The sequence below is a fragment of the Cricetulus griseus genome, chromosome 2 (assembly GCF_003668045.3).
Source record: "Cricetulus griseus strain 17A/GY chromosome 2, alternate assembly CriGri-PICRH-1.0, whole genome shotgun sequence".
NCBI lineage: Eukaryota > Metazoa > Chordata > Mammalia > Rodentia > Cricetidae > Cricetulus > Cricetulus griseus.
This window is the reverse complement of record NC_048595.1, coordinates 132,837,891-132,862,504: the sequence shown is the minus strand read 5'-3', so window position 1 is coordinate 132,862,504 and position 24,614 is coordinate 132,837,891. Positions and strand designations below refer to the sequence as shown.

At 40.1% G+C, this 24,614-nt stretch overlaps 3 protein-coding genes and 1 pseudogene across 3 annotated transcripts in view; 3 read left to right on the top strand and 1 right to left on the bottom strand.

Annotated features, from left to right (window-relative positions):
• The window catches only part of Rmdn1 (regulator of microtubule dynamics 1), a 37,368-nt gene extending 35,500 nt beyond the window's left edge, over positions 1–1,868 (bottom strand). The window contains exon 1 of the mRNA XM_027403575.2: positions 1,668–1,868. Coding sequence (XP_027259376.1) covers positions 1,668–1,796 — 129 coding nt within the window. The 5' untranslated portion in view covers positions 1,797–1,868. The remainder of the gene's footprint in view (positions 1–1,667) is intronic.
• Wwp1 (WW domain containing E3 ubiquitin protein ligase 1) overlaps positions 1–5,606 on the top strand; it is a 140,544-nt gene extending 134,938 nt beyond the window's left edge. Inside the window, exon 25 of the mRNA XM_035439975.1 lies at positions 5,537–5,606. Within this exon, the coding sequence (XP_035295866.1) occupies position 5,537 (1 nt within the window). The 3' untranslated portion in view covers positions 5,538–5,606. The remainder of the gene's footprint in view (positions 1–5,536) is intronic.
• Positions 5,607–7,312: 1,706 nt separating this feature from the next.
• Cpne3 (copine 3) overlaps positions 7,313–24,614 on the top strand; it is a 49,983-nt gene continuing 32,681 nt past the window's right edge. Inside the window, exons 1-5 of the mRNA XM_027403570.2 lie at positions 7,313–7,469; positions 19,412–19,551; positions 20,248–20,427; positions 22,339–22,413; positions 23,716–23,787. Of these exons, the coding sequence (XP_027259371.1) occupies positions 19,420–19,551; positions 20,248–20,427; positions 22,339–22,413; positions 23,716–23,787 (459 nt within the window). The 5' untranslated portion in view covers positions 7,313–7,469; positions 19,412–19,419. The remainder of the gene's footprint in view (positions 7,470–19,411; positions 19,552–20,247; positions 20,428–22,338; positions 22,414–23,715; positions 23,788–24,614) is intronic.
• On the top strand, positions 23,335–23,456 carry LOC113830829 (annotated as a pseudogene).

Here is a 24,614-nt window from a genome sequence, read left to right as displayed (position 1 = left end):
GGGGCAGAGGCAGGTGAATCTGGTCTACAGAGCTAATTCCTGAACAGCTAAAGCTGCATAGAGAAACCCTGTCTCAAACCACCATCCCCCAAAAGAAGGCAATTTATCCCTTGTGTGATATTTCTCCTTTACATATACTGTGGATTTACTGCCCTCCTTACTTTCCAAGATTAAGTGGTTGGAAGACCAAAAAGTTGATACTCTCAGCTATCCTCTTTGAGCCCCTGCCCACCCTGGGGAAAGTCAGCTACAGTGTGTGCTGGCAATAACAGCTTTATGGAGAAAATATCTGATCTGCCTACTGTCACAGGAGAACATGGACAAAGAACTTCCTCCTCTAGCCTCAGAACTCAGAAACTGAGTTTTCAAAGTAAAACAAACAAAAAGAGGCTGGAGAGATAGCTCATTGGTCAAGTGCACTGGGCTCTTTCTTCCCAAGGACCCGGGTTCAATTCCCAGCAGCCATGGGGTGACTAACAACCATTAATAATAATTCCAGTTCCAGGGGGGATCTGATGCCCTCTTCTGGCCTCCCCCTGCACTAGGCATGTACTTGGTACACAGACATACATTCAGGAAAAATACCCCTACACATAAATTAAATAATAATAATTTTAAAAAGTAAGAAGGAAGGTAAGTTGCTGGTAATCTTCACACCTGAAACACCAGCACTCAGAAGGCTAAGGCAAGAAAATCACCTGGGCTACACATTAAATTCAATGCAACCTTAGCCATTAGGGAGGCCCTGTCAAAATAAACAAACACAACCACAAAACTAAACAAAATCCTGAGATTTTAAATGAGACCTCAACAGTTGAAAGCCTGACTTAATCTCATGAGAGATCTTATTCTAGACAGTCAATTAAGCCAGATTAACCTAGATTGCTACCCTACATACAACACAAATAAGAATTTGTATTAAGCACGTATTTAAAGGCATATTTTAGGGCTTAAAATAACCAAATAGTTAAATATATTTTAAGGACTGAAGACATTCCTTTTCAAGAATAAAGCGGGTCATGACCAGTCTAATAAAAATATCAGAACTGAGATTTTAAAAATTCCAGACAGCTTTAACATACATAGAAACCAAGAAACTCGGGGATAATTACTTTCAGTTCAATAAATTCTCTTATTTATTGAAAAATCAAAAGTTACATCACAAGCATTTTGTTCCCTGGTGCTAGGCAAGGGCTGTAACACTGAGCTTTTTTCTTTCCTTTTTTTTTTTTTTAAAAAAAAAAAAAAACTATTTATTTCCAGACAGAGGCTCACTGAATTGCCCAGACTAGCCTTAAACTGGCTCGCTATCCCAATTCGTCCTTGAATTTGCAAACGTCCCGCCTCGGAGTCTCTAGCAGCGGGAACTCCACCATTGAGCCATTAGGCTCGGCTGTCTGAGGTAATAACCTGAGTGCCGTAACCCTCGGTGGCTTGGCAGAAAGCGACTTTCTCAACGGTCAAAGTTCTTTCACCATCCGGCTGTATTTTCGGACAGGAAGGGCAGGGAGGACGCACCCCTCTGCCCCAAGCCCAGCTGTCTCAGAGGAGGCTGGCAAGGCGGAACCTCCAAAACATCTAGCCGGGATGCGGGACCTCCGAACCTGGAGATGGGGTCACCCCCGACGCCCTGCAGAGGACGGGGAAGGACCGGGACAGCGGGTTACCTCGGAGCCCAGGAATCCCCGGGCACCACAGTGCCCACGGCTGCCCCGGGGCCTCGCCAGTTGACAGACGCCGAGGTGGGCTCCGCGCCGCAGAGGGAGAAGGCGCCACAGCCGCGAGGACAGCGCCATGACTCACAGGGCACCAGCCTGACCGACAGAACGGGGCGGGGCGAAAGGCCCGTGGGGCACACTGCTCTCCAGTGTCCCCGCCTGCACTTCCGCCACGCCCGTAGCTTCCGGGCCTCGGGTTCCAGGGACCGGAATTAACTGGGGGGGGGGGGGACGCATGCGCGCAGCCAGCTCCTGCGAGCAAGAGAGCCCTCCTCTGGCCAGGGGCGGCTGTCGTCGTAACTTTTGCCGGAGCTTTCCTGCCTTTGGTGAACGTGTAAATTAACAGAGCAGAACTCAAAAGTTTTGAAGTTGACCCAATAATGTATGCGTAAAAGAAAAGGTGATTGAAAGCAGTTTTTCTATAATTCTCTAAAAGTCTTCAAAAGTAAAGTGAATCCTGGCACTTATGGTCCTTTTTGAAAATAAATGCTTGAATGAATTAACTTGTCACACATACAGAGAAGAGAGGGAGAAAAAAAAAAAATCCAGAGGCTGGAGGTGCTGGGAACTAAAGTTGGGGAGCTGACAAAAAAGAGAAGGAAAGCAAAGCCCCACGGGGTCTGAGTCAAGAGATACTAGGAAGGGGAGGGATTCTACCATAGCCAGACTTTCAAAGTGCTTGCCTAGCTTGCATGAAGTCCTGTTTTCAATCCCCACCACTGCATAAGACAGGAGTCATATGCCTATAATGCCAGCACTAGGGAGATGGACGCATAACCAAGAGTTCAAGGCCATTCTCAGCTATATAATCAGTTGGGTGAAATCTGGAAGACACTGTCTCAATAAAGAAAATTAAAAGTTAGTTGTTGTAATCCCAGCACTATTACCTTGAATTTAAGTCTGGGCTACTTACTCAGTGAATATGAGTCTAGCCTGAAATACAGGATATGACTATTAGACCCTTCATTTAAAAAATTCAAATAGGTATATATCCCAGTGCTTTTTTGAGTAGTTATATCCTAGAGATGGCAAAAAAAATGAAATTATAATTTAACTTACATTTATTGCCTTAAACTGATGCCTATTTGCTAAAAGTGCAATGTGGTACTGAGACCTTTCATGTCATTTGATCAGTATGTCATTAAATTATCTCTTTTAATCATCATTAGGTGTAGCTAGTATCTGAATTTTATAAATGAGAAGTGTTCATTATCATGATTTTGAATTCCCCAGAGTAACTCATGCCGATGAAAAAATGTATAAAACTGGTATTCAAGCCAAGTTTCCCAGCTGCAAAGATATAAGACATTGCTTTTTCTATTATAGCATGCTCGTGTCCCTGATAATGGAGAGGTAGAACCTGCAAGATGTCAATAAACTGTGGCAAATATACAAGACACATTCTGTTTAGTTTTGAGAGAGAGAGAGAGAGAGAGAGAGAGAGAGAGAGAGAGAGAGAGAGAGAGAGAGAATGAGAATCTTTGGAGTTGGAAGTAGAGTTACAAAGGGTAACTGCTGAGCAATCTCTTCAGTCCTACATTCTAGTTCATATTCCAAATTTTAATGTATTGGTCTCTAGTTGTCTGGGAGATCAACTATAATTTTCTGATAAAAGTATACTCATGTATACATGCCACAACATCATACCCTATTTAATAAATGTATAAAATTTTGTCAACTTTCATATGTTAAATAAATGATAAAAATACAATATATTGAAAATATGTATATCCTTCTAAACTTCTATTGAATCCTAGTCATTTCCATAGAAGGAACTGCTTTTACATATCTCAACTGCTGGCTTAGTGAAATATTGCTAAGTAACATGTTTATACACCATTGGAAGCCCTGTTCATGCTGAAATTACATCTCTGATGTCTCAGCTACAGTGAATTCTGGTTTCTGTGTGTGTGTGTGTGTGTTGTTGTTGTTGTTGTTGTTGTTGTTGTTGTTGTTGTTGTTATGAATAACCCCCAGGCCTTGTGCTTGTTAGGCTAGGGCTCCATAACCCAGCTGCATGCACAGCTTCCCCAATAATATATTTCACTGGCCATACTGATGCTGAAAAACTTGTTTATCTGAAATTCAGATTTAGCTCAGCATCTTAAATTTTCTGGCATCCTTATTTGGTTTTCCATTGTTAGGCAACATCAGTTTAGAGACTAGGGATATAGCTTATGGTAGAGTGCTTGCCTTGCCTGAAGGAGACGATAGATTCATTTTCCTGCACTATGTATTTTCCTTAAGTCAACTCCAGTCATGGGATTTTCTTGGGGGGGGGCACAGAAATATTATGTGCTACATCCTTTGCATTCCGTTGCACACTGAGGCTTTTGATGAGATTTTTGTCCTATTATTGGCAAGATAGGATTACTTTTTGTCCATGTTTTTGAACCCAGGTTCTTTGTACCCCTGCAGTATAATTCCTAGCATGAATGGATCTACTTAAGAAACAGACTTAAAGAGCGGTTGCTGTAGCTTGGTGGTAGAGTGTTAATGTGTGAGGCCTTGGCCCTGTAAGAAAAAAGGAAATAAAAGGCATATCAGAAATGTATTCCCCTTCTTAAGTGTGTCATTGGTATATTATCCTGGCACACAGAAACTACACTATCTGCTACCTTTTCCATGTCTTTTTGGCTTCCTCTTCTCCCCATCTCCTCCTCCCACTACAAGGCATATGTCTCAGTAAGTTTCAGTCTCACGGTCCTTTTGATCCTACAATGAGCTGAAGCCTTCACTACAAGATGTTTTCTTTGCCAGTATTCCTTCATGTTCCACTACCACATACCTTTTTCCTTTCCCCCTGTGACCACACTTTCTTACCTGGCTAATTTCAATTTTTCTTTCCATTCTCAGTATGTTACTTCCTTACAGAAGCATCTCTTGATTCCACCTAAGTATGTTTTCATTTATTAGTTCATAATTTCACTTTTACTTTTGTGATTATTTGTTTGTCTGGAGTATCTTTAGGATATTGGTAACATTTGCTTTCATTGTACTGTAATTTCAATGACTCTGATTTTTCACTTACAATAAAGTATGACTCAATTTTTCCATTTATTCAAAAAATATGTATCATGTACATATCATGTTAGGCCTCAAACCCAGACAAATGGCTAACTGAGGTGCTGTTTAACATATCAAAGCAGACTCTGTTACAGGGTTATCCTGGCTGGTATACCTCTCCTGGTACCTTAAACACTATAGCCCAAGGACTGGGATGGGCCCCTGACCCCAGCTTCTCTTCCCTAGATAACTCAGCCATTTTGGCTAGACCTCTTTCTTGGTCTACTGGTTTGCTCCTGGCCTCTTGGCTCCTGGTTTTTCTCTTTTGCTCTCTTGATGCTCCCACACTCCCCACCTGTCATGGCCCTGTTCAGTCTGGACATTTCCAGATGCCTCTGGCTGTGCTCTTCACAGCCTTATTATGGCTACAATTAAACTTCTCCTCCACCTGTAACTAGGAGCTAGGAGTGTCATTTCCTCCTCTTTTGAAACTGTTTATTTTTTTTTATTCAAGTAATATGCCTCCTACTCTTCTATTACTAAGAAAAGTAAAAAGCAATTGTAAAATACTAGATAGCAATAAATGCTAACTAGGAAGATGAGTGAGGAAGAGCTATAAATATATTCCTGTGAGCCATTACAATTTCATTTTATTTCTTTTTTCCCTTTCAGTGTTAAGTATTGAACACAGAGCCTTGTTCAAGCGAGGCATTTAGTACTTTATAACTGCATAACTACCTCAGCCAAACACTGAAATCCTAAATTGGATAATGACCAGAGAAAACTCATTCCAAACTTTTGAATACCCCTAGAATCGAGTCATGAAGATCTTTAAGGACAATGCATCTTGTGGAGAGTGAAATAAACATGCAAAGTCCTGCTTTGGAAAGTCAAATGGAAATTTTCATGACCAGCAAGCAAGGAGGAAGTAAGAGATAAAGATCAATGACCAGGTGGGTGGTCAGCACAGTTTCTCATTGACACTAAGAATTTTGAATGTTTTCCTTTGTGTGACTAGGTCAGATCTAATTTACATTTTATGTCAGGTCCTTCTATGTTGAGAGTAGATGGGGGGGGCAGGCAACTCCCTTAAAAGAAACCAACTCTTTCTCCCAGCACTTCAGCCATTGCACCTCTCCATGCTGAGATTTTGCCTAACTTGAGCTCTTTGCAGGTCTTTTTCATGCTGTCACAGTTGCTGTGAGTTCACATGTGAAATGGCCCAGAAAACAGTTTCCTTGTAGTTACTTACTAACCCTTGCTCTTATATTCTTCCCTTTCTATCTTCTTCAATCATTACTGCTGGGTCTTGGGAGGAGAGGGTATGATACAGACATCCCACTTAGGGCTGAACTTTTGTTAGTCTCTTATTCTCTGTGCTCTGGCTGTTTGTGGGACTCTGTTAATCACTGCTGAAAGTTGAGAGGTGCATTCATCTATGGGTTTAACAGTAAGTCATTAGGAGTTGGTTTAATACTCTGTACATTTAGAAGTACTAGGCTCCCGCCTACAGCCTATGACCTGTCTGGCCATAGTTCTTGAACTGATAAAGGTGCCAGGTATGTGTTTCATCTTGTGGAGTGGAACTTAAATCCAAACAGCAATTGGTTGGTTAGTCCCAAGATACTCCTGCCACTATTGCACAGTGGGCATGTCTTTCCAGGCTAGTCATTACTGTAGCTTACAGGGTTCACTGCTGGGGAAGACTGGAATTGCTTTCCTCCTCTGGTAGCATATATATCATACATATTCCATTCTTTGGCTATTTCTATTGAGCGCTTCGTCCCACCCCCTTTTTCTCATCAGTTTAAGTAAAGTAACTTTTTCCAGGTCTGTGGTAACTACTATTCTTTTGTTTTGTTTATTTTTATCCCATTCTTGAGCAGAAGTTTTATGCCATTCTTGACCAGAGTGGGCAGTTCCGGCTGAGAGAATTAGGGCAGTAGAAGATGTGACATTGAGTACCCATCACCATAGGCTTTTTGAGAGTAGTGCATCAGATGACTTTAGGCAAATAGAACAACTATTTACCTACCACATTTCATATTAATCACTTGTACTTTTCTCACTTATGAAAAGGTGCACAGTACTAGACACATTACAAACAAGGCTTTTGTGATGCTTAAATAAATCAAGCATGTAAAATGACTCAGGGAATGTGCACATTGAAACCACTGCATAGAAAGATGGTTAAGATTTGGTATTTCATTCTTAAGAACTTATCTGTCTGGATATATATATATATATATATATATATATATATATATATATATATATATATATGTATGTATGTATGTATGAATACATGCCTGCTTTCCTTGGAGGTCAGAAGAGGACATCAGATTCTCTGGAGTTCCAGATGTTTGTAAGCCACAAACTGGGAACTCTGCAAAAACAAGTGCTCTTAACATCCGAGCCACCCCCCCGCCCCAATATCTGGTATTTTAATGCCTAAAATCAACTTTGGGTTTTGTGAGAAGTCTTAAAACGTCAGCCAGCAGAGGCTCAGCCAAGAAAACTGGAGTGAAACCGGGTGGGGAACAAGTTCTCTACCAAAAGCAAAACTTACTCTTGGTCCCACCCACGAGCCCCGCCTTCGCCCCGGCCCGCTCCGGGACTCCGCCCACGAGCCCCGCCCCTGTGCGGGCCAGCCTTCAGGTTCCAGTAAAGCCCCCGCTGTCCTCACCTTGCGGTGCTCTCTGTTGGGTCTCCACCCTCACTCGTCTTCCTAAGGCGACATTGCACGTGAGTGCCTGACTTCTCCCAGCTCAGGAGCTGTGTGGCCCAGCCCAAGCCTGCAGCTTCTAGGGAAGCGGGCTGGTTCTGGCGGCGAGAATTAGGGCCCGCAGGCTTCGCGCCGCTCGGCCCGCCGGGCCCGGGCGCTGAAAGTGCTCCCGCGGGCTTCCGGTGACCACCCTGGGGGCTCCCGGGCGGCGCGTGCCGTGTGCGCGGCCAGTCGAGGCTCCGGGCTCGGGGTCAGCCTTGGGCCGCGAGCGCCTCCTGGGCCTGCAGCTCGCGCACCTGGACCGACCGCGCAGCCTGGGATCCGCGGGCCCCGTGGAGGGACAGGGTGGGGCGAAGGGTTACATGCTCCAATATCTCAGCCCCGCTCAGCGAGCCGAGATTGGTGAACCAGACGAACCGGTCGTGTGGGGGAACGGTGGAGGAGAGGCTGCATGGTTTGGGAAAAGGAGATGCCGAATTCGGTGCAAAGTCAGGACTGCGTGAAGTCCTAGCAGTTCCTGCACCTGTACTGGCATCTAAAGTCTGCCCAGTGCTTCGGGCTCACTGCACATCGGCCGTGGAGGAAGTGCGGTGGCATTTGTTTTTCAGTCAGAAACTTGACGGAGCAAAGTGACCGTTAGTGCTGGACCTAATGCACTTGACCTAATGCAACTTTTGCTTCACTGTCTCTCCTTGGTGGCCGCCTCAGGATAATCACAGAGGGTAGGGCGGGGTTAAAAATAGTAATGGACCGCAATGATCCACAGCCGCTGTGCTAGACAGTTTTTATATACGTTAGCTCACAGTTTAAATGGTACTATTATCTTTTTCATTCTTCAGGAAACTGGGATTGACTTAATTTCGTAACGGTATGTGTGTCAAATGATAGCATTAGGTTGTGATCCAGGTCTTTAGGGTTAAAAGATTTACAAATGTAAATGAACATGATTTCATGGGTAAGTTACATGTTTAGTTTCAAGTATTTTCTGTGTTAGCTGTCTAACGTTTGAGTAGTATACATACCCCTTTAAGGCATGTTTCTACATTTGTAAAATAGATATAACATTGCTATGTCTTACAGTTGTGAGGATTATGTAAAATATTTGCAAAGCATTCAGCAAAGTGTCTGGTAAACAAATAATGATAAACTATAAAAAAAATCCCACAATCTTGTCAGCCAGTTATATCCGAATAAAATCTGTTCAGGCCTAGAACATAGGTAGAGGGAAACAGCAAAGCTTAGGAAAAAGGAACTGAGAAAAGATGGCATGTGATAGTAGTTGTGATGATATTAATGAATTCTCAGTATTACTCTACTTTTCAAGGCGTTTATTTATTTATTTATTTATTTATTTATTGCCTTTGTGTGAATTCTTTACAAAGGCAGTGCTTTTTGGCAAGAGGACCATGCAGAAGCTCTCTTACTGAGGCAAAACTGAATTTTTGGCTTTCACAGATTAAAAGATACCTGACACAGAAAAGAATGAAATATTCGCTTTCAGAATCTCTTCTAGTCCCAAAAGCTTAGGTTCTAGAATTGGGGAAACAAAAGAATTCATCACCTATAAAGGCATGTTGCTAATTGAACATATCTTCTGATTTTACTTAGAACTATGAACATTTATAGACTGTGATCTATAAAATAACTACATGTAAGAAAGCTAATAATTACCTATTTTAAGATATTTTATGGAGCTGGAGCCTTGGGCTCAGTCCCTCAGCACTGGAATAAACACATAAAATTAAAAAAATATATATTAACATTCTTTACAATGCAATTCCTTTTGCACCATCTGCTCAGGCTCAGTTTCATATTGTTCCTATGCCCTGTGTATTCTTTGTGTGCTTTTGTACATGGCGTTTCTTGACACCTTCTATTGCTGTCCCTAGATTTTATGTTATTGTTAAACTACCTCTTTTCTAAAAATTTCTTTCATCAGTGATTTAAGTATGCTTGGCAGCCAAGTTAAAAAAGAAAACGTTGGCTATGAAAAATAATTTCATAATATTTTGACCTTTAAATATTCATAGTAAGGCTCTATTCTGTATCAGAGCATGATCTCTATGATGGGCCTTTTAGTAAGAATCAATACCACTTCCATTAGTTCTTGGGCTCTGAGTGCAAACCTTTGCTGTCAAGTCCTTTCTGTTGCCTTTATCTTGCTGTCTTAACGTCCTTCTAGTGTTTTTCTTTATGTCCTTCAATTTGTCTTGTAGCTACTGATGTCTAGGTTAAAACAGAAATGAATGGGGAAGAAATCATGTAAAAGGTTGTTAAGAATCATTAAGTGCCAGGCAGTGGTGGCACACACCTTTAATCCCAGTACTCTAGAGACAGAGGCAGGCAGATCTCTGGTCTACAAGAGCTAGTTCCAGGACAGCCTCCAAAGCCACACAGAAACCCTGTCTCGAAAAACCAAAAAAAAACAAACAAACAAACAAAAAAAAACAAGAAAGAATTTAAATAATAACTTATCGTAGATTTTATTCAATACTAAGTTTCTCATACTGATAACCAACTGAGCTTATTATATATACATTTTGATAAGACTCTGATAACTATGTTTAAACCATAGCTGAAGCTATGTTATGTATTGGTTTAAATATTTGAAGAAGGCTGGGAATGGGATACTGGGATTTTTTTTTTTCTTATTTATTTATTTTGGAGAGGCTTTTCATTCCTTACCTAGATGGAAACATACCATTTAAAAAGACATGAAAGTTAGTCAATATTTCCGTCACACTTAACCAGTTTTCATTAGGTAGATAGCATATTAATAGTTTCTCCATGAGGAAGGACTATTACAAGTCATCTTAGTAAACTATTTTGAAATATCATCTTATGAAACATATATTATGTCTAGTTCTATAAAAATTAGCAAAGCAACAATGATTGCAGTTTAAAGTGTCATCATACTACTTTAGTGTTTTGTTTTGTTTTACCCTATTTTTTCATTGCTTGCTTCCTTCCTTCCTTCTTTCTTCTTTCCTTCCTTTTTTTTTTTTGTTTTTTTTTTTTTTTGTTTTGTCCTAACAGGGTTTCTCTGTGTAGCCCTGGATGTCCTCTGCCTCACAAACACTGGGATTAAAAGGTGAGTACCACCACTGCCTGGCTTTTTCTTTTTTTTTTTTTCTCTCTTTCTCTTTTCTTTTTTAAGATAAGAGCCTTATGTAGCCTAGTGAAACTGGCAGTGTAGACAAGGCTGACCTTCAATTCCTGCCTCCAAACATCAAGTGCTGGGATTGCTGGTCCATATAACCACACCCAAGTACTTCATTACTTTTGTAATGAATCTTTTGTTTTACAGTTCCTCTAGAAATTAAGGTGATAATCACTATATGTTAAAATTCATATTTTCAAAGAAGTGGAAGGACTTGAAGAAAGAAAAAAAAAACAGAGCAAAGCAAAACAAAACACTAAAGTAGTAGAATGACTCTTTAAACTGTACCTGCATTGTTGCTTTGCTAATTTTTACAGGAACTAGACATAATGCTTCATTTCATATGTATGTGAAAAGGAGTGGATGTCTAGTTCCATCTGGTTAGGGATCTTTTTGAGGGGAGAGAGTCAAGATAGGATTTCTCTATATAGACTTTGCTGTTCTAGAACTTGCTCTGTAGACCAGTTAGGCCTCAAACTCACAGAAATCCTCCCTCCCAAGTCCTGAAATTAAATGTGTGTGCCACCACCACCAGACTTGGGATCATATTTTTTTTTTTTAAAGAAGTAAAATCTAAACAAATATTTCTTGATGCTATTGTCAAAAGGAGTCTGTAAAATACCTAAAAGGTACAGCACACCTACAGTTCTTGTTTTCTTTTCCTGCTTCACTTTCTCCTTAGCATTTATTACCATCTAACACACTGCTAATTTTACTTAGTTAGTTAATCTTTCTCTATAGAGTGTGGCCATATTAGTGCAAGGGGCTGTTTTGGTCAGTGTTAGTTCCCCAACAACTCAGAATAATGCCTGGCACAAGGCACGTGATCCATAGGAATTTGACAAATAGGTATTGAATGAATAAGAATGTTATTAAATATTTATGATTTGGAAATGTAAAAGGATTTGCCAGAAAGTTAAAAACAGCTTCGATGTATATGGTAATCAATCATGAATTGAATATTCTTTAATTCAGAAAATGTATAAACATCTCCATAGTTTTTGTTCAATATATAATCGTTTATTTATTTGGGAATGCCAGCACATGCTCTATGTCAGCATGAATGCTATAAATTTTCAAACTTTAAAAATGAAAGTAGTAGCTGTTTTAGCTTTAAACTGAAGGAATTTGTTTGTTTATTCTGGATAAGATCCCAGGCTGGCCTTGAACTCACCTCTTCCTGTTTCATCTTACTGAATGCTGGGATCCTGGCATGTAAGACGATCAGGCCAAAAGGACTTTTATATCACTGTTCACTGTGAACTAAAGAGGCACTATGTGACAAGGGAAATGCTGATCTTATCCAGCAGAATGGCCCAATACCCTGCTAAGAAAGGGAGCCAAATTTAAAAGGCCTTTTATGTGTGAGTTTAGTCAGTTTCAGATAGAGGTTACAGTAAGAAAGTATTCACATGTACATTTTTATAGCTTTTTTGATAATGGGTGATGGGAGCTGAGGTTGGGCATTACCATCCTTTTCCAACCATTTCTTCTTTTTGCTGTTATAAATATTCTGGTATTTTCAGTTTCTTTTGAGTCCTGGAGTAGTACTTCCTACACAAGTTATATATTCACTGTAATTACATTAGAATTAAAGGATGCAGACTTGAAGAGACAGACGTAGGGCATACCTGAAGATACTGAGTCACTGTTAGATTTCAAACTGGGAAAAGCCAGGCCTGGAGAAGTTAAGCCCCTGTCCACATGCCCACCACCGTCACATCTAATCCAGAATCATGGTGTGCTTTCTTTCACTTCTCCAATGACCCTTCTTGTTTTCGTCATATTAAGGTGAAAACAGTGTCTTCTCTGTTTTGGGTGATTTTATATTTGACATTCCTCATTTTCATTTCTCATATCTGGCAAGGAGACAGCAGCCAAACAGAAATAACACTTGCTGTCACTTTCTTCTTCTGAAATTCAAATTAATTTTTTCCCCTCCCTCCTCCCTCCCTCCCTCCCTCCCTCCCTCCCTCCCTCCCTCCCTCCCTTCTTTCTTTCTTTTTTATTCTAGAGACACGGTCTTATGTATCCCAGGCCAGTGATGGAGGCTCATGTCTCAACCTCTATATCCCAAGTACTGATACAGGCTTGTGCCATCACACCCAGCTTTAAATTCTCTTGAATTAAGACTTTTAGTCTCAGAGTCTGGTTGCTTGCTTCCTTATTTATTTAATTTGGATCTTGAGGGCTTAAGGTGTACAAAAAATGCACTCTACCACTAAGCTATGCCCATAGTCAGAATATATGCTATAAGGGCAGTATGTACTGTGGTTTGGATTTTTTTTTTTTTTTTTTTTTTGGTTTTGGTTTTTTCAAGACAGGGTTTCTCTGTGGCTTTGGAAGCTGTCCTGGAACTAGCTCTTGTAGACCAGGCTGTTCTCGAACTCACAGAGATCCGCCTGCCTCTGCCTCCCGAGTGCTGGGATTAAAGGTGTGTGCCACCACCGCCCGGCCGTGGTTTGGATTTAAATGCTCCCCCAAGATCTCGTGTTAGAGGCTTGGTCCTCAGGGCTGTGGTGAGAGGTGAAGCTTTAGGAGGTGGTTGGATTATGGGTCTTTGAATGAGTTCATACCTCTACTTAGTTATTTATCTACTTATTGTTGTTGTTTTTGTTTGTTTGTTTTCAGACAGAGTCTCACTATAGAGAGTGTCTGTCCTGTAACTCACTATGTAGAACAGGCTGGCCTCAAACTCACAGAGGTTTGTCTACCTCAGCCTCTTGAGGGATTTATACATTTATTAATTTCATGGCTTAATGGGGTTGTGTATATGTGTACATATCCACTTAGACATATAGACAAAATACTCAGATACCAATAAAAAATAAAATAGAAAGGAGAAAAGCCTTTCTTAGCATTAAGCCATCTACAGACTAATGGACTGTCTCAAAGAGGAACTGCTATATAATATAAGCTACCCCTTCTCCTTCCACTCTGACAGACTGGTGTTATTCTGGTTACAGTTGTTTAAGATGTTAACAATTACAACCTAAATATTAACCTTATAATTTTTGAGATCCTATTTCACTATTAATTTGTGACATCATAAATATTTGATATGCTAACAGTTACAGAATCAATTAAATAATATTACTATCACATCTAGCAAATATTAATTAGAGGCACTTTATTGCCCTGGGAGCATTTTGTCATGGGGAGGTGAAACATTTGGGTTCTAGTTTTGGTCTGGTGTGTATTAGATTAGTAACCATAGGGTAAGTATTGTGTGTGTGTGTGTGTTTATTCCTCAGCCCAGGCTGTCCTCTAATTTATATGACCAAGGACATCCTTGAACTCCTGATCTTCCTGCTTCCTTCCTAAGTTCTAGATTACAGGTATGGAACACCAGGCCTAGTTTTATGTGGTGCTGAACTAAACCCAGGGTTCCATGCATGGTAAACAAGTATCCTAGCAGCTCTACTACATGCCCAGCCCTCCTCTAACATTTTTAAAGGAACTCACTTTTTTGTTTGATAGTTAATTGGTTTGTGAATTTTGAGACAGGATGTAATATAGCCTAGGCTGCCTTTAAACTCAATGTAGTGAAAATGTCTAGGATACTGGTTTAGCACACTTCTGGGTGTGCTTGAGGGCATTTCCAGAAAGGACTAGCTAGGTGGGAAGATCCATCCTGAAATCAGATGGCAGTGCCCAAGGGACTTGGGACCCAGGTCTAGTGCAAGGGGAGGAAGAAGTAGAATGCATAGGCATTATTCTCTCTGCTTCCTGTCTACCCTGACATCACCGGCCCCCTGTACCATGTATGCTGCCACTGTGATGTGACTTTTCTCAAGACATAAGGGACAGGCCTAAGGAACCAGAGATCCAAACCATTATCTTTGTTTATTTAGGTTTAATAGAACCCTATTCCCTGTCACTCCTGTAACTCAAATAATAAAACCCAGAGACAGATACTGGAGTTCAAGCTTCAAGCTGAAGATGAGAGAAGCAAAGCAGCCAAGCCACTAGCTCTTATGTCTACCTCAGTCTGAAAGGGCTGTCCTGTCCTCAGTGTGGCTGCAGACTTATTCCCACATGAGACCCTTTGCATCTCCTTTTATACCTCTCAGATCCTGGGGTTGAAGGTGTGGGATACCAAATGCTGAGATCTCCTTTATGTGAACTGTTTCTCTTTTAGTCTGGGTCAATTTTGTGTAGCTCAGTGTGGCCTTGAACTAATAGAGATCCATCTTCCTGTCTCCTGAGGCCTGGGATTAAAGGTGTGTGCTACCACTGGCTAGCTTCTATAGCTAAGTACTGTGACTGGCTTTGCATTCTGATACTTCAGGCAATCAAGAATCATAAATAATGTATCACCACGCACTCCTACCCACCTACCTTCTGGAAAATGACTCTGATAGCAACCTTTTTTTTTTTTTTTTTTTTTTTTAACCTAGAAATGCATTAAGACTGATTGGCAAATGGAAACAATTATATAATGCAAATATTTCCTTCTTTAAATTGTTTCTTGTGAAACACTGACAAACAGGGTTTCAGCAGAGCATGGCAGTGGCCATGTACTTCAGATTCACCGGAGGCTTTGCTTCCTGTCTTCATTTTCACTTGATTTGTAGTCTGTGCTGTTAGTCAAGAAGGTCAGATTTGGGGAGAATGGTTTCTGCTCAGTATGCTTACAGACTGTTAGCCAAGACCTCATCCTAAGTGTTTCCTTTGGTATCCTCTCTATGACCCTGCTTAGGGAGAAACGTATAGAATCTTCTTTAGTTGCTCACATATTCTTCTGCAAAAAAATGACCCATTTTCTATCCTCAAAGAACACAGAACATTTTATCTTCTCCCATTAAAGTGTGTACATGGATTATATTGTTTTCTTCACATACCATATACTCATAGTTAACAAAAAGGGGGCCAGTCTAGAGTATTTATATGAATGTTCGTATTGGCAAAGTTCTAGACCCAAGTGCTTATTTTATTTCTTCCATTTGCTCTTTGCCGGATAGAGAGGTGGCCATCTGACTGGGGTGATTAGAGTGTTGCTGTGGAGGGAATTTGCTCCCTGGCCACAGTGTAGTAATGGTAACTGTCAGCAAGTTCTTAAATATTTGCAGTGCCAGCATGCTGTTTGTGTAGCTTTTGTTTGAGAATACTCAGGAGAGAAAAAAATATTGTTCTACTGATACACTATGCCTTTGTTGTGAGAATCACTTTGTATGTAAATATTTGTATTCTTGGTTGAGTTCTCCCCATCGTTAGAAGCAAACTTGTTTGGTTGATTGTAGAGAATTTTGTGGTCATATATTTTTTATGATTTAATAAAACTGGCCTGAGGGTTCAGAATGCAAAGGTGGCTACAAGCCATAAAGGTCAGGCAGTGGTGATACACACCTTTATCCCAGCAGTCATACTAGCTAGCCATAGAGCTAGGAGGTAGTGGCACACACCTTTAATCCCAGAATTCAAGAGGCAGGAAGATGTATCTCTGTTAGTTCAAGGCCACACTGAGCTACAGAAAATTGGTCCAGTCTACAAGAGAAACAGCTCACACAAAGTATAAAAGGAAGAAGCAAAGGATCTCATGTGGGAATTAGTCTCTAGTCACATTGAAGAGAGCACAGCAGTCTAGGATTGCAGTCTGAGGCTTGATGGAAGCATTGTACTCTGAGGATTCGTGGAGACAGGATTACCGTTTTGCCTTGGTAGAGGTAAGAGCTAATGCTTGGCTGCTTTGCTTCTCTGATCTTCAGCTTGAACCCCGATGTCTGTCTCTGAGTCATTTATTATTTGTTACAGAATTTTCTATGCTTTGCACATGCTGATCTTTAACAGTGTTCTTTAACAATCATGCTCATTCTGTTTGTAACAGGTTACTATTGACATGCAGCTTACAAGGCTCTAAAACTACCTTATCTAAAAGAAAAGATATGATGAACATTTTTCCCCCACAGATTCTGTGTCTGAGATGAAAAGCAATATGCTTGGTACCTTCCAGATTTAGTTTACTGCTGTGTGGAAATCTAGGCTTAGGAAGATGAACTTATTTACATGTGGTTACACAGATGGATCTAGGTGCTAAATTTATCTCAGATGTGCATTCCTTCATATTTGTTTTTAAACAGAGTATCTTGATATAGCCTAGACTGGCCTTGCACTTATGATCTGCCTTTCTTTGCCTCCTGAATACTATGGATATAGATAGAGATGTGTACTACCACACCCAAATTTCAAAATTTGATATTGTTTTCCAGTTCTGTACCAATCTGTTACTGTGAGAGCTGAAGGAATTCAAGGGGGCAATTTAATGTGTTTTGGCATAATCAGGAAAAATCATCATGTAATGTAACAATAAAAATAGGAATAGGATTAGAAGGGGTTACACTGTACATGGAGACAGAAGTGCTGAAAGAATAATAGTGATTGAACATTAGTATACTTTATAAATATAGCAACTTTTCAGTCCTCAGAAAAGCCCCATGAGGTAGGAACAGTTACTTACAATATAGGTAGGGAGACAGTTAAGGATCGAGCCTTAGTCACATATTAATCTTTGGAATGAGATTCCAGAGCATGTGGTATGTGGTCATGAACAGTGGGTACTGGATGCTTCATGTCTGAATGTAATAGACATGAAAAAGGAGGGAAAATAAACCTGCATACCAGGGCACAGGTGAGGGTGGTAGGTTTATAGAGCACTGTGTGTTCCAGCTAGCCACCTGAGCTATAAGAGACTTAGGGTAAACATGAGATGTGTATGAAGACCTTAAGATAACAGTCTTAGTTTACGCTTGGCTTCTCAGGTGGGGGGGGGAGGGGGAGATGTCTCATTGCTAGCACATCAGGCATCCATGATGTAGATATCCTCTAATTTTACTACTTGTGTTTCACTGTTTTTTTCTTTTCCTACCCTTTTTCCTTGGCTCTTATGTCTTATTTTCAAGTGCCCCCCCCAACACACACACACCAACATAAGGGTGAAAAGAAACTATTACTTTTAACCAAGTGATAGAAGTGTTCCCTAACGTTGCATGTACAAACCTTTGAACCATTCATTTAGCATCCTGGTCTGTTAGGCCCTCTAAAAACCTGTCCTGTCTCCTGTTAGGTTTGTTTTCTTCAGTTAGTTCACTTTTATATCACATATTTTAGTTCTTCTCTGCCTTCTTGTGCCCTGCTTTTCCCTGTGTTAGTGTTATCTGCTACTTCTGTTCAGATTGGGCCCTTCAAGATCTAAAGCAATGTAAGTTGGCCCCATACAGTCAGCTGTCCTCCAGCAGCTTCTGTAGCTTCTCCTTGCCCTTTGCCTTTGCATGCACTACTAATACAATATAGTACTTAACGTTTCTGATACATGTTAAAATAACAGAAACCAAACAGTACCCAGACCATCAGAGTTAAGTGCAATTTTGTAGATGTTGCAGTAGTTTGTATTGATTTTTAACATGTGTTGCTTTTAGAAAGTAAATGGAGGAGGGGGCTGGAAGGATGGCTCTCACTCGGTCAGTACAATAAAGTGTTTGCTTCTTAAGAAGCATGGGAAGCTAAATTTGGATCGCCCGTGTAAATAAAAGTGCCTGTGATCCTAGCTGTTGGGGAAGAGGACTGGCAAAGACAGACAGACCCTGGAACTTAGTGACTGACCAGCCTAGCCAAACTGATGAACTCGAGGTTCAGTGTTTGAAAATGGAATAAGCAGTTGAGGGAGACACTTGACATTGATCTCTGGCCTCCAAATACATTCTTATTGACACATCTACATGAACATTCACACACAAAGTAATTCGTGGTTTTTTTGAAATTGTCAAAGGATCTTACCCTTTTTTCTTGTGCTTAATAAGGCATTTTATACAGCACATTAAAGCTACTGCCATTTTAAATATTAAACATGATGGTGAGTGGACTTATTCCTCTTGGCCTAGCAGCTCAGCTAAATTCCAAAAGTAGAGAGCAGTGAGCAGTCCAAATACAAAGGACATTGGGAGGAGTGTCTTTCTAGCCCAGAACCTGCACTACAACCATGAACTCCTAGTCCATGCTGCACAGCTGGCTCTGTTGACATCCATTGTGCAAGTGTAGTGCCCAGTTCCTCTTAGTGATACCATGGAGGAAAGCACCTCACTGTCAGGCTTTCTTTCCTACTCTCCCTTTTCTGTATTGTATTCAAGACAGGGTCTCTACATATAACCTGGCTGTCCTGAACTCAGGCTGGCCTTGAATTTAGAGATCTGCCTGCCTTTGTCTGCCAAGTGCTGGAACTAAAGGCATGTGCCAACAAGCAGGCTATGGATGCTTTCTCAAGGCCAGCCCCTATTATGTACTCTGCCCAGTCCTGTTAATGTATTTTATTTGGTGGTTAAAGTGGTGGAAGTTAGACTAACTGGTATTTCTTGGCAAGCCATGGCAAACTATCCACACTAATTTGCTGAATGCTACTTGTGGAACATTCTTGTTAGAATCATCTAGAGATAATGCCCAGGTTGGACTTTAAACCACATAGGTAGAAAAAAACAGACAAATAGCAAACATAATCAGTCTGGACATTTACAGTGTTTAGCAGGAATGAGTAGTGAAGCCCTCCAGAAGCTGTCATGGTGGCATTTCCAGTTGAAAGTCCAGAAAGAACATCTCCACTTATGTTCTTTGGTTTCTCAGCCTAACCTAATTTTTTTTTTTTTTCCCAAGACAGGGTTTCTCTATGTAACAGTCCTGACTGTCCTGGAACTCTCTTGTAGACTAGGCTGCCTGCCTTTGCCTCGCAAGTGCTGGGATTAAAGGCAAGCGCTACCACCACCTGACTGAGAGTGGGCTTCTTAAAGATACTGTTTCTCATTGGTTCTTCCACAGCTCAAGACATGGCTGCCCAGTGTGTCACGAAAGTAGAACTACATGTTTCCTGTGACAACCTTTTGGATACAGATTTAACATCAAAGTCGGACCCTTTATGTGTGCTGTTTTTGAACACGAGTGGTCAACAGTGGTATGAGGTAATATTATGTAATTTAGGTGAAAAGCAGTCCACATTTCTATTTTACAATGTTAAGAGTTTATTTTAAAATGTTAAACCTAATACTATAGAACTGGTGAGATGGCTTAGAGGTTAGGAACCCTGGCTGATCGTCCAAATGATTGGGATCTACATGATAGCTTAACTATCTGTAACTCCCATTCCCGGGGATCTGAAAATCCCTTTTGGCTTTTGCAGACACTGTGTGCATGTGGTACACAGATGTACATGCAGGGGAAACACCCACACATGTCAACAAACAATAACAGTACTGCATCATGTCATCTGTTAGTACATTTTTCCTACGTATTTGTCCTTGATAGCACAATTCCTCGTGTTCATCGAGAAATTTCCAAAATATAAATGATAAATAGAGGCTCAATGGCTAGATGGCTCAATGGCTAGATGGCTAAACAAAACAATTTGTGTTTGAGCCCAGAACTCAGATGCTAGGAGAGAACTCTTTCCAGTTTTCAGCTGACATCTACAAATTGTCCCCTGACTGCATACATGCCATGCTACCTGTATCCCCCCACATATATACAGATTTTAAGAAGAGAAATCCCCTTTGGTCTTCATGTTTATGTATAACTATAATTAGTATGTAAAGATGTTAAAAAGTAAAGATGTTAAAAAGAAAAAAACTTTTCTTATGTTTTTTTGGGGGTGAGTATAGGTTGAACGGACAGAAAGGATTAAGAATTCGTTGAGTCCCAAATTTTCTAAGACATTTATTATTGATTACTACTTTGAAGTGGTTCAGAAATTGAAATTTGGAATTTATGACATCGACAACAAAACTATTGAGCTGAGTGATGATGACTTCTTAGGAGAATTTGAAGTTACTCTTGGACAAGTAAGTATTTAGTTCTCATTACCTTTTCTTTTGTCTGGATATTTGTTTGTTTTGTTTTTTGTTTTGGGGGGTTTTTTTGAGATAGAATCTCACTACTTAGCAGGGGTTGGCCTCATACTTGCTATGTAGCCTAGTTTGGACCTAAAATTATAGTAACCCTCTAGCCTCTGCCTCCAGAATGTTGTGATTACAGGAGTGTGCCATCACATCCAGCTATTTTGTATAGATTTTAAACCAAAGAGTTGAATGTTTTTGTTAAATGTTGTGTCTTAATTAGTGTTCTCTTGCTGTGAAAAGATACTATGACCACACAGCAACTCTTATAAAGGAAAACATTTGATTGGGGCTGGTCTATAGTTCAGAGGTTTAGTACATTATCATGTCAGGAAGCATGGCAGCATGTAGGAAGATGGGATGCTGGAGAGGTAGCTGAGAGTTCTACATCAAGATCCACAGGCAGCAGGAAGAGAGAGACACTGCCCCTCGCTTGAGCCTTTGAAACCCCAAAGCTTACCCGCAGTGGCACATTTCTTCCAACAAGACCACACCTACCCCAACAAGGCCATACCTCCTAATCCATATCAGGTAGTACCACTCCTTAATGACCAAGCTTTCAAATATATGAGCATATGAGGGCTATTCTTATTTAATCCATCACAAGTTGTTAGTATAATTTTTAAAGTTAGTAAGTCTGTAATAGTCATCTTGAACTTTAGTTTTAGGTTTGTGTACCTTCCAGGATGACCCCAGTGAGACTCTAGGGCAGTGGTTCTAAACCTTACTGATGCTGCGGCCCTTTTATACAATTCCTGAAGTTGTGGTGACCCCCAACCATAAAATTATTTTGTTGCTAATTTGTAACTGTAATTTTGCTATTGCCCTTTCCCCTGCTCTCTTCTTCTCACCACCTTAAGTATGTCATTTAACTCTCTCTTCTCCCATAAACCTTCAGTGACCCTTTAGACTTCTTAGGGTAATTTCCTGAGCTAGCACTGTCTGTTGTGTCCTTTTATGAGCATGTTCAGGGTAGGGGTTTGTCCTATTGCTCCTAACTCTGATTTACATAGGAAGATCATGATCATTTGTATAAATTGAGAAAAACACAGGGAAATTAGAGTCATTTTTATTTTCAGTGAGTTAGAGTTATTTCTCAGAGAAGCTTTTCGGTTTATTTTCTAGGTTTGAATCACTTGGCAGTCCTACTAGTTCTCATGTCTCAAGGGCAATATGGAACTGACCAGTTGTGTTGTTCATGAGTACTATTTTATAAACACAAGGAGAGGCATATTTTTTAATTGCAGAATTAAAATCACAACATCGCCAAAAGTGCTAATGAATTTGAGAGACAATTTCAAAGAGCCTAGATATACTTTATCATTTTAAGCAATTCATTCGTTTTTTGAGACAGGGTTTCTCTGTGCAGACCAGGCTGGCCTTGAACTCACAGATCCACCTGCCCCTGCCTCTCAAGGATTGAGATTAAACACCACCTCCCCAGAAAGCGATGTGGTCTTTTCTGGAAGCTACATACCAAAGTTCTGTGCCAGTTGGGAAATTGAATCACAGTTATTGAATATTCTGAGGCCCACTTTTACCTTCAGGGGGTTTTCAGGCCAGTGTAGGAGATGAAAATCTGGACTCTTTTTTTCCATTTTGAGGAAGGAGCTAAACTATTAAGGAATGAGTGAACAACCTAATGGGTAAGGAGATAATAGCTGCCAGACATAAGTTATTCAATACCTTTTCAAATGGGTTTTAAGTGTGAAGATGCATTCCAAATGTCTCTAAGGGATATAGTTTTAATGTCACTCTTTCTAATAACTTTAAGTGGGCATTATAGTCAACATCTTTCTTTTAAAGTATGCGGTTCAGCAACTCATGTGATAAAGTATTGCTTTCTGCTTTTGACAGATTGTTTCCAGTAAGAAATTAACTCGACCACTGGTGCTCAGAAATGGCAGACCTGCAGGGAAAGGGACTATTACGGTAAAAATACTATAATCTTTTACTTCATGAGATAGTCTACTAAGTCTAATAAGACAGTACATAACAAGCAAATAATCTATAGCCATACCTGATCAATTGATTTTGAATATTGCATTCCATTCACCCCGTCCTAATAGTCATCAGAAATGGAAACTGTCTTGCTAACAAAAGAAAACAAATGAATTATAGAAATTCATTTCTTCAGCTTTTTTAAGTTGTCATCAAGGTCAGGTGTACCTCTTACATGGATGTGTCAGTTCATAAGTTAGAGATGAAAGGCTTAGTAAACTGGATGAATCAGTTTGGGTTTCTGCAAAGGAAACATGGTCCTCTTACCATGACACAAACTTCCTATGATGGATTTCATTCTAAATGGATGTTATAACGTGGCCATTGAACATATAATCTCTTGGCCCGCATGGTGGTATATTCCTATTATCCTGGCAGTCAGAAGTCTGATGCAGTAGAATCACCAAAAATTCAAGGCTTCCTTGTCTATGCAGTGAGGTCCTGATTAACCAGAGCTAAATAGTGAAGCTCTGTCTTAAAAATACAAAACAAAAAACAAAACCAAGCAAAAGCTCTAGAGACTTTCCCATGGCTTCCTGTCATTGCTTCTGCTGCATGTCGTCACACCCAATGTTTCCATTGCTCATCACTGGCTCTGAACAGGTGTGTATGTACACTGTACCATATTTTAGATTTCCAGTTATCAGATAACAAGCATTTGAATACCCTATATCTTTAGTGTTTCTGTCAGCAGTGATACTGTTGTAACTGGTTTTCTGTGACATGGAAGCCTGGCAATTACAATTGTCAAGTACGTTTTTCTCAGCAGCTGTTTGTCTCTAGCTTAAATTTCCAGAAGCACAATAGTTAGATGCTTGACTTTTGTTCTACAGAGAATTTTATCAATAGTTAAGACACTGGCTTCACTTCAGATCATATAAGTCTTTTGCCTTTTACTAAGGATTTCCACCAAGAGGAACAGTTCAGAGTCTTAACCCTTTTATCTGTTTTTGGGTCTTTACTATAGTGGAGGCAAAAAACAAAGATAGATGGGATAGCCTGGGATTGGACTTAGGGTAGAGTGACTCTTCAGTTACACTGGATGGTAAGTACTGGCTTCATATTCCAGCTTACAGTTCTCTAGATAGTATTTATTCTTTTATCAATGGTAAGATGCCTAACCTGTGCCACAATCTGAATTTAATCCTCTGTACTGCAAATGAAATAAAATAAAAATAAAGTACTAAGTTCATGAGTGCTTCATTTTCCTTCACTTACCTTATCTATTTGCAGATTTCAGCAGAAGAAATCAAGGATAACAGAGTGGTCTTGTTTGAAATGGAAGCCAGAAAACTGGATAATAAGGTAGGTAGGTTTTGTGTATTTTACAAGGATATTATCAGCTTCTTTTTTTTTTTTTAAGACTTAAGACTGATTCCTTTTTGAGATATCACCAATGCAGTTAGCATGAACTGTTCAGCTGAGCACAGTATTCTTCCTCCTCCTTCTTCCCTTTCTCTTTCTCCTCTGAGGGATGCTTAAACAGAACTTAACTCCCTCCAGCATTTTCATGAAGATGCAATTAAAGATTAAAAGAATGCAAGCATTAATGTTATAGTAAAGTTTCAGAAAGTATTTTAATAACCTTTGGGGGAAACAAAAAGCCTGTGGCTTATTAATTATAAATTAGTTTATACATTTCTTTTTACATTTCAATACTGAATACACAACAGTATACAGTGTTCTTCACCATTTTTGTTTATCTTAGAACTTTATTTGAAAGTGTCTTAAGACTAGTTTCGAACCACTTTAAAAATTAACATAACATTAATAGAATAGCATTTTTAAAAATATCATATTGCCTTGTGTAGTCATATACACCTTTAATCCTAGCACTTGGGAGGCAGAGGCAGGAAGATTCCTGAGTTCACCAGCCTAGTCTACAGAACGAGTTCCAGACCAGCCATTGCTACATAGTGAAGGTGGTACCCTGTCTCAAAACAAAACAAAACAAAAAAACATCCAAAAGCCAGGTGGTGATGGTGTACACCTTTAGTCCAGTACTGGGAGGCAAAGGAAGGCAGATGTTTATGAGCTTGAAGCCAGCCTGTCCTATTTCCAGGACAACAAGGGCTACACAGAGAAACCCTGTCTCGAAAAAACAAAGCAAAACAAAAAACAACAATAACAGC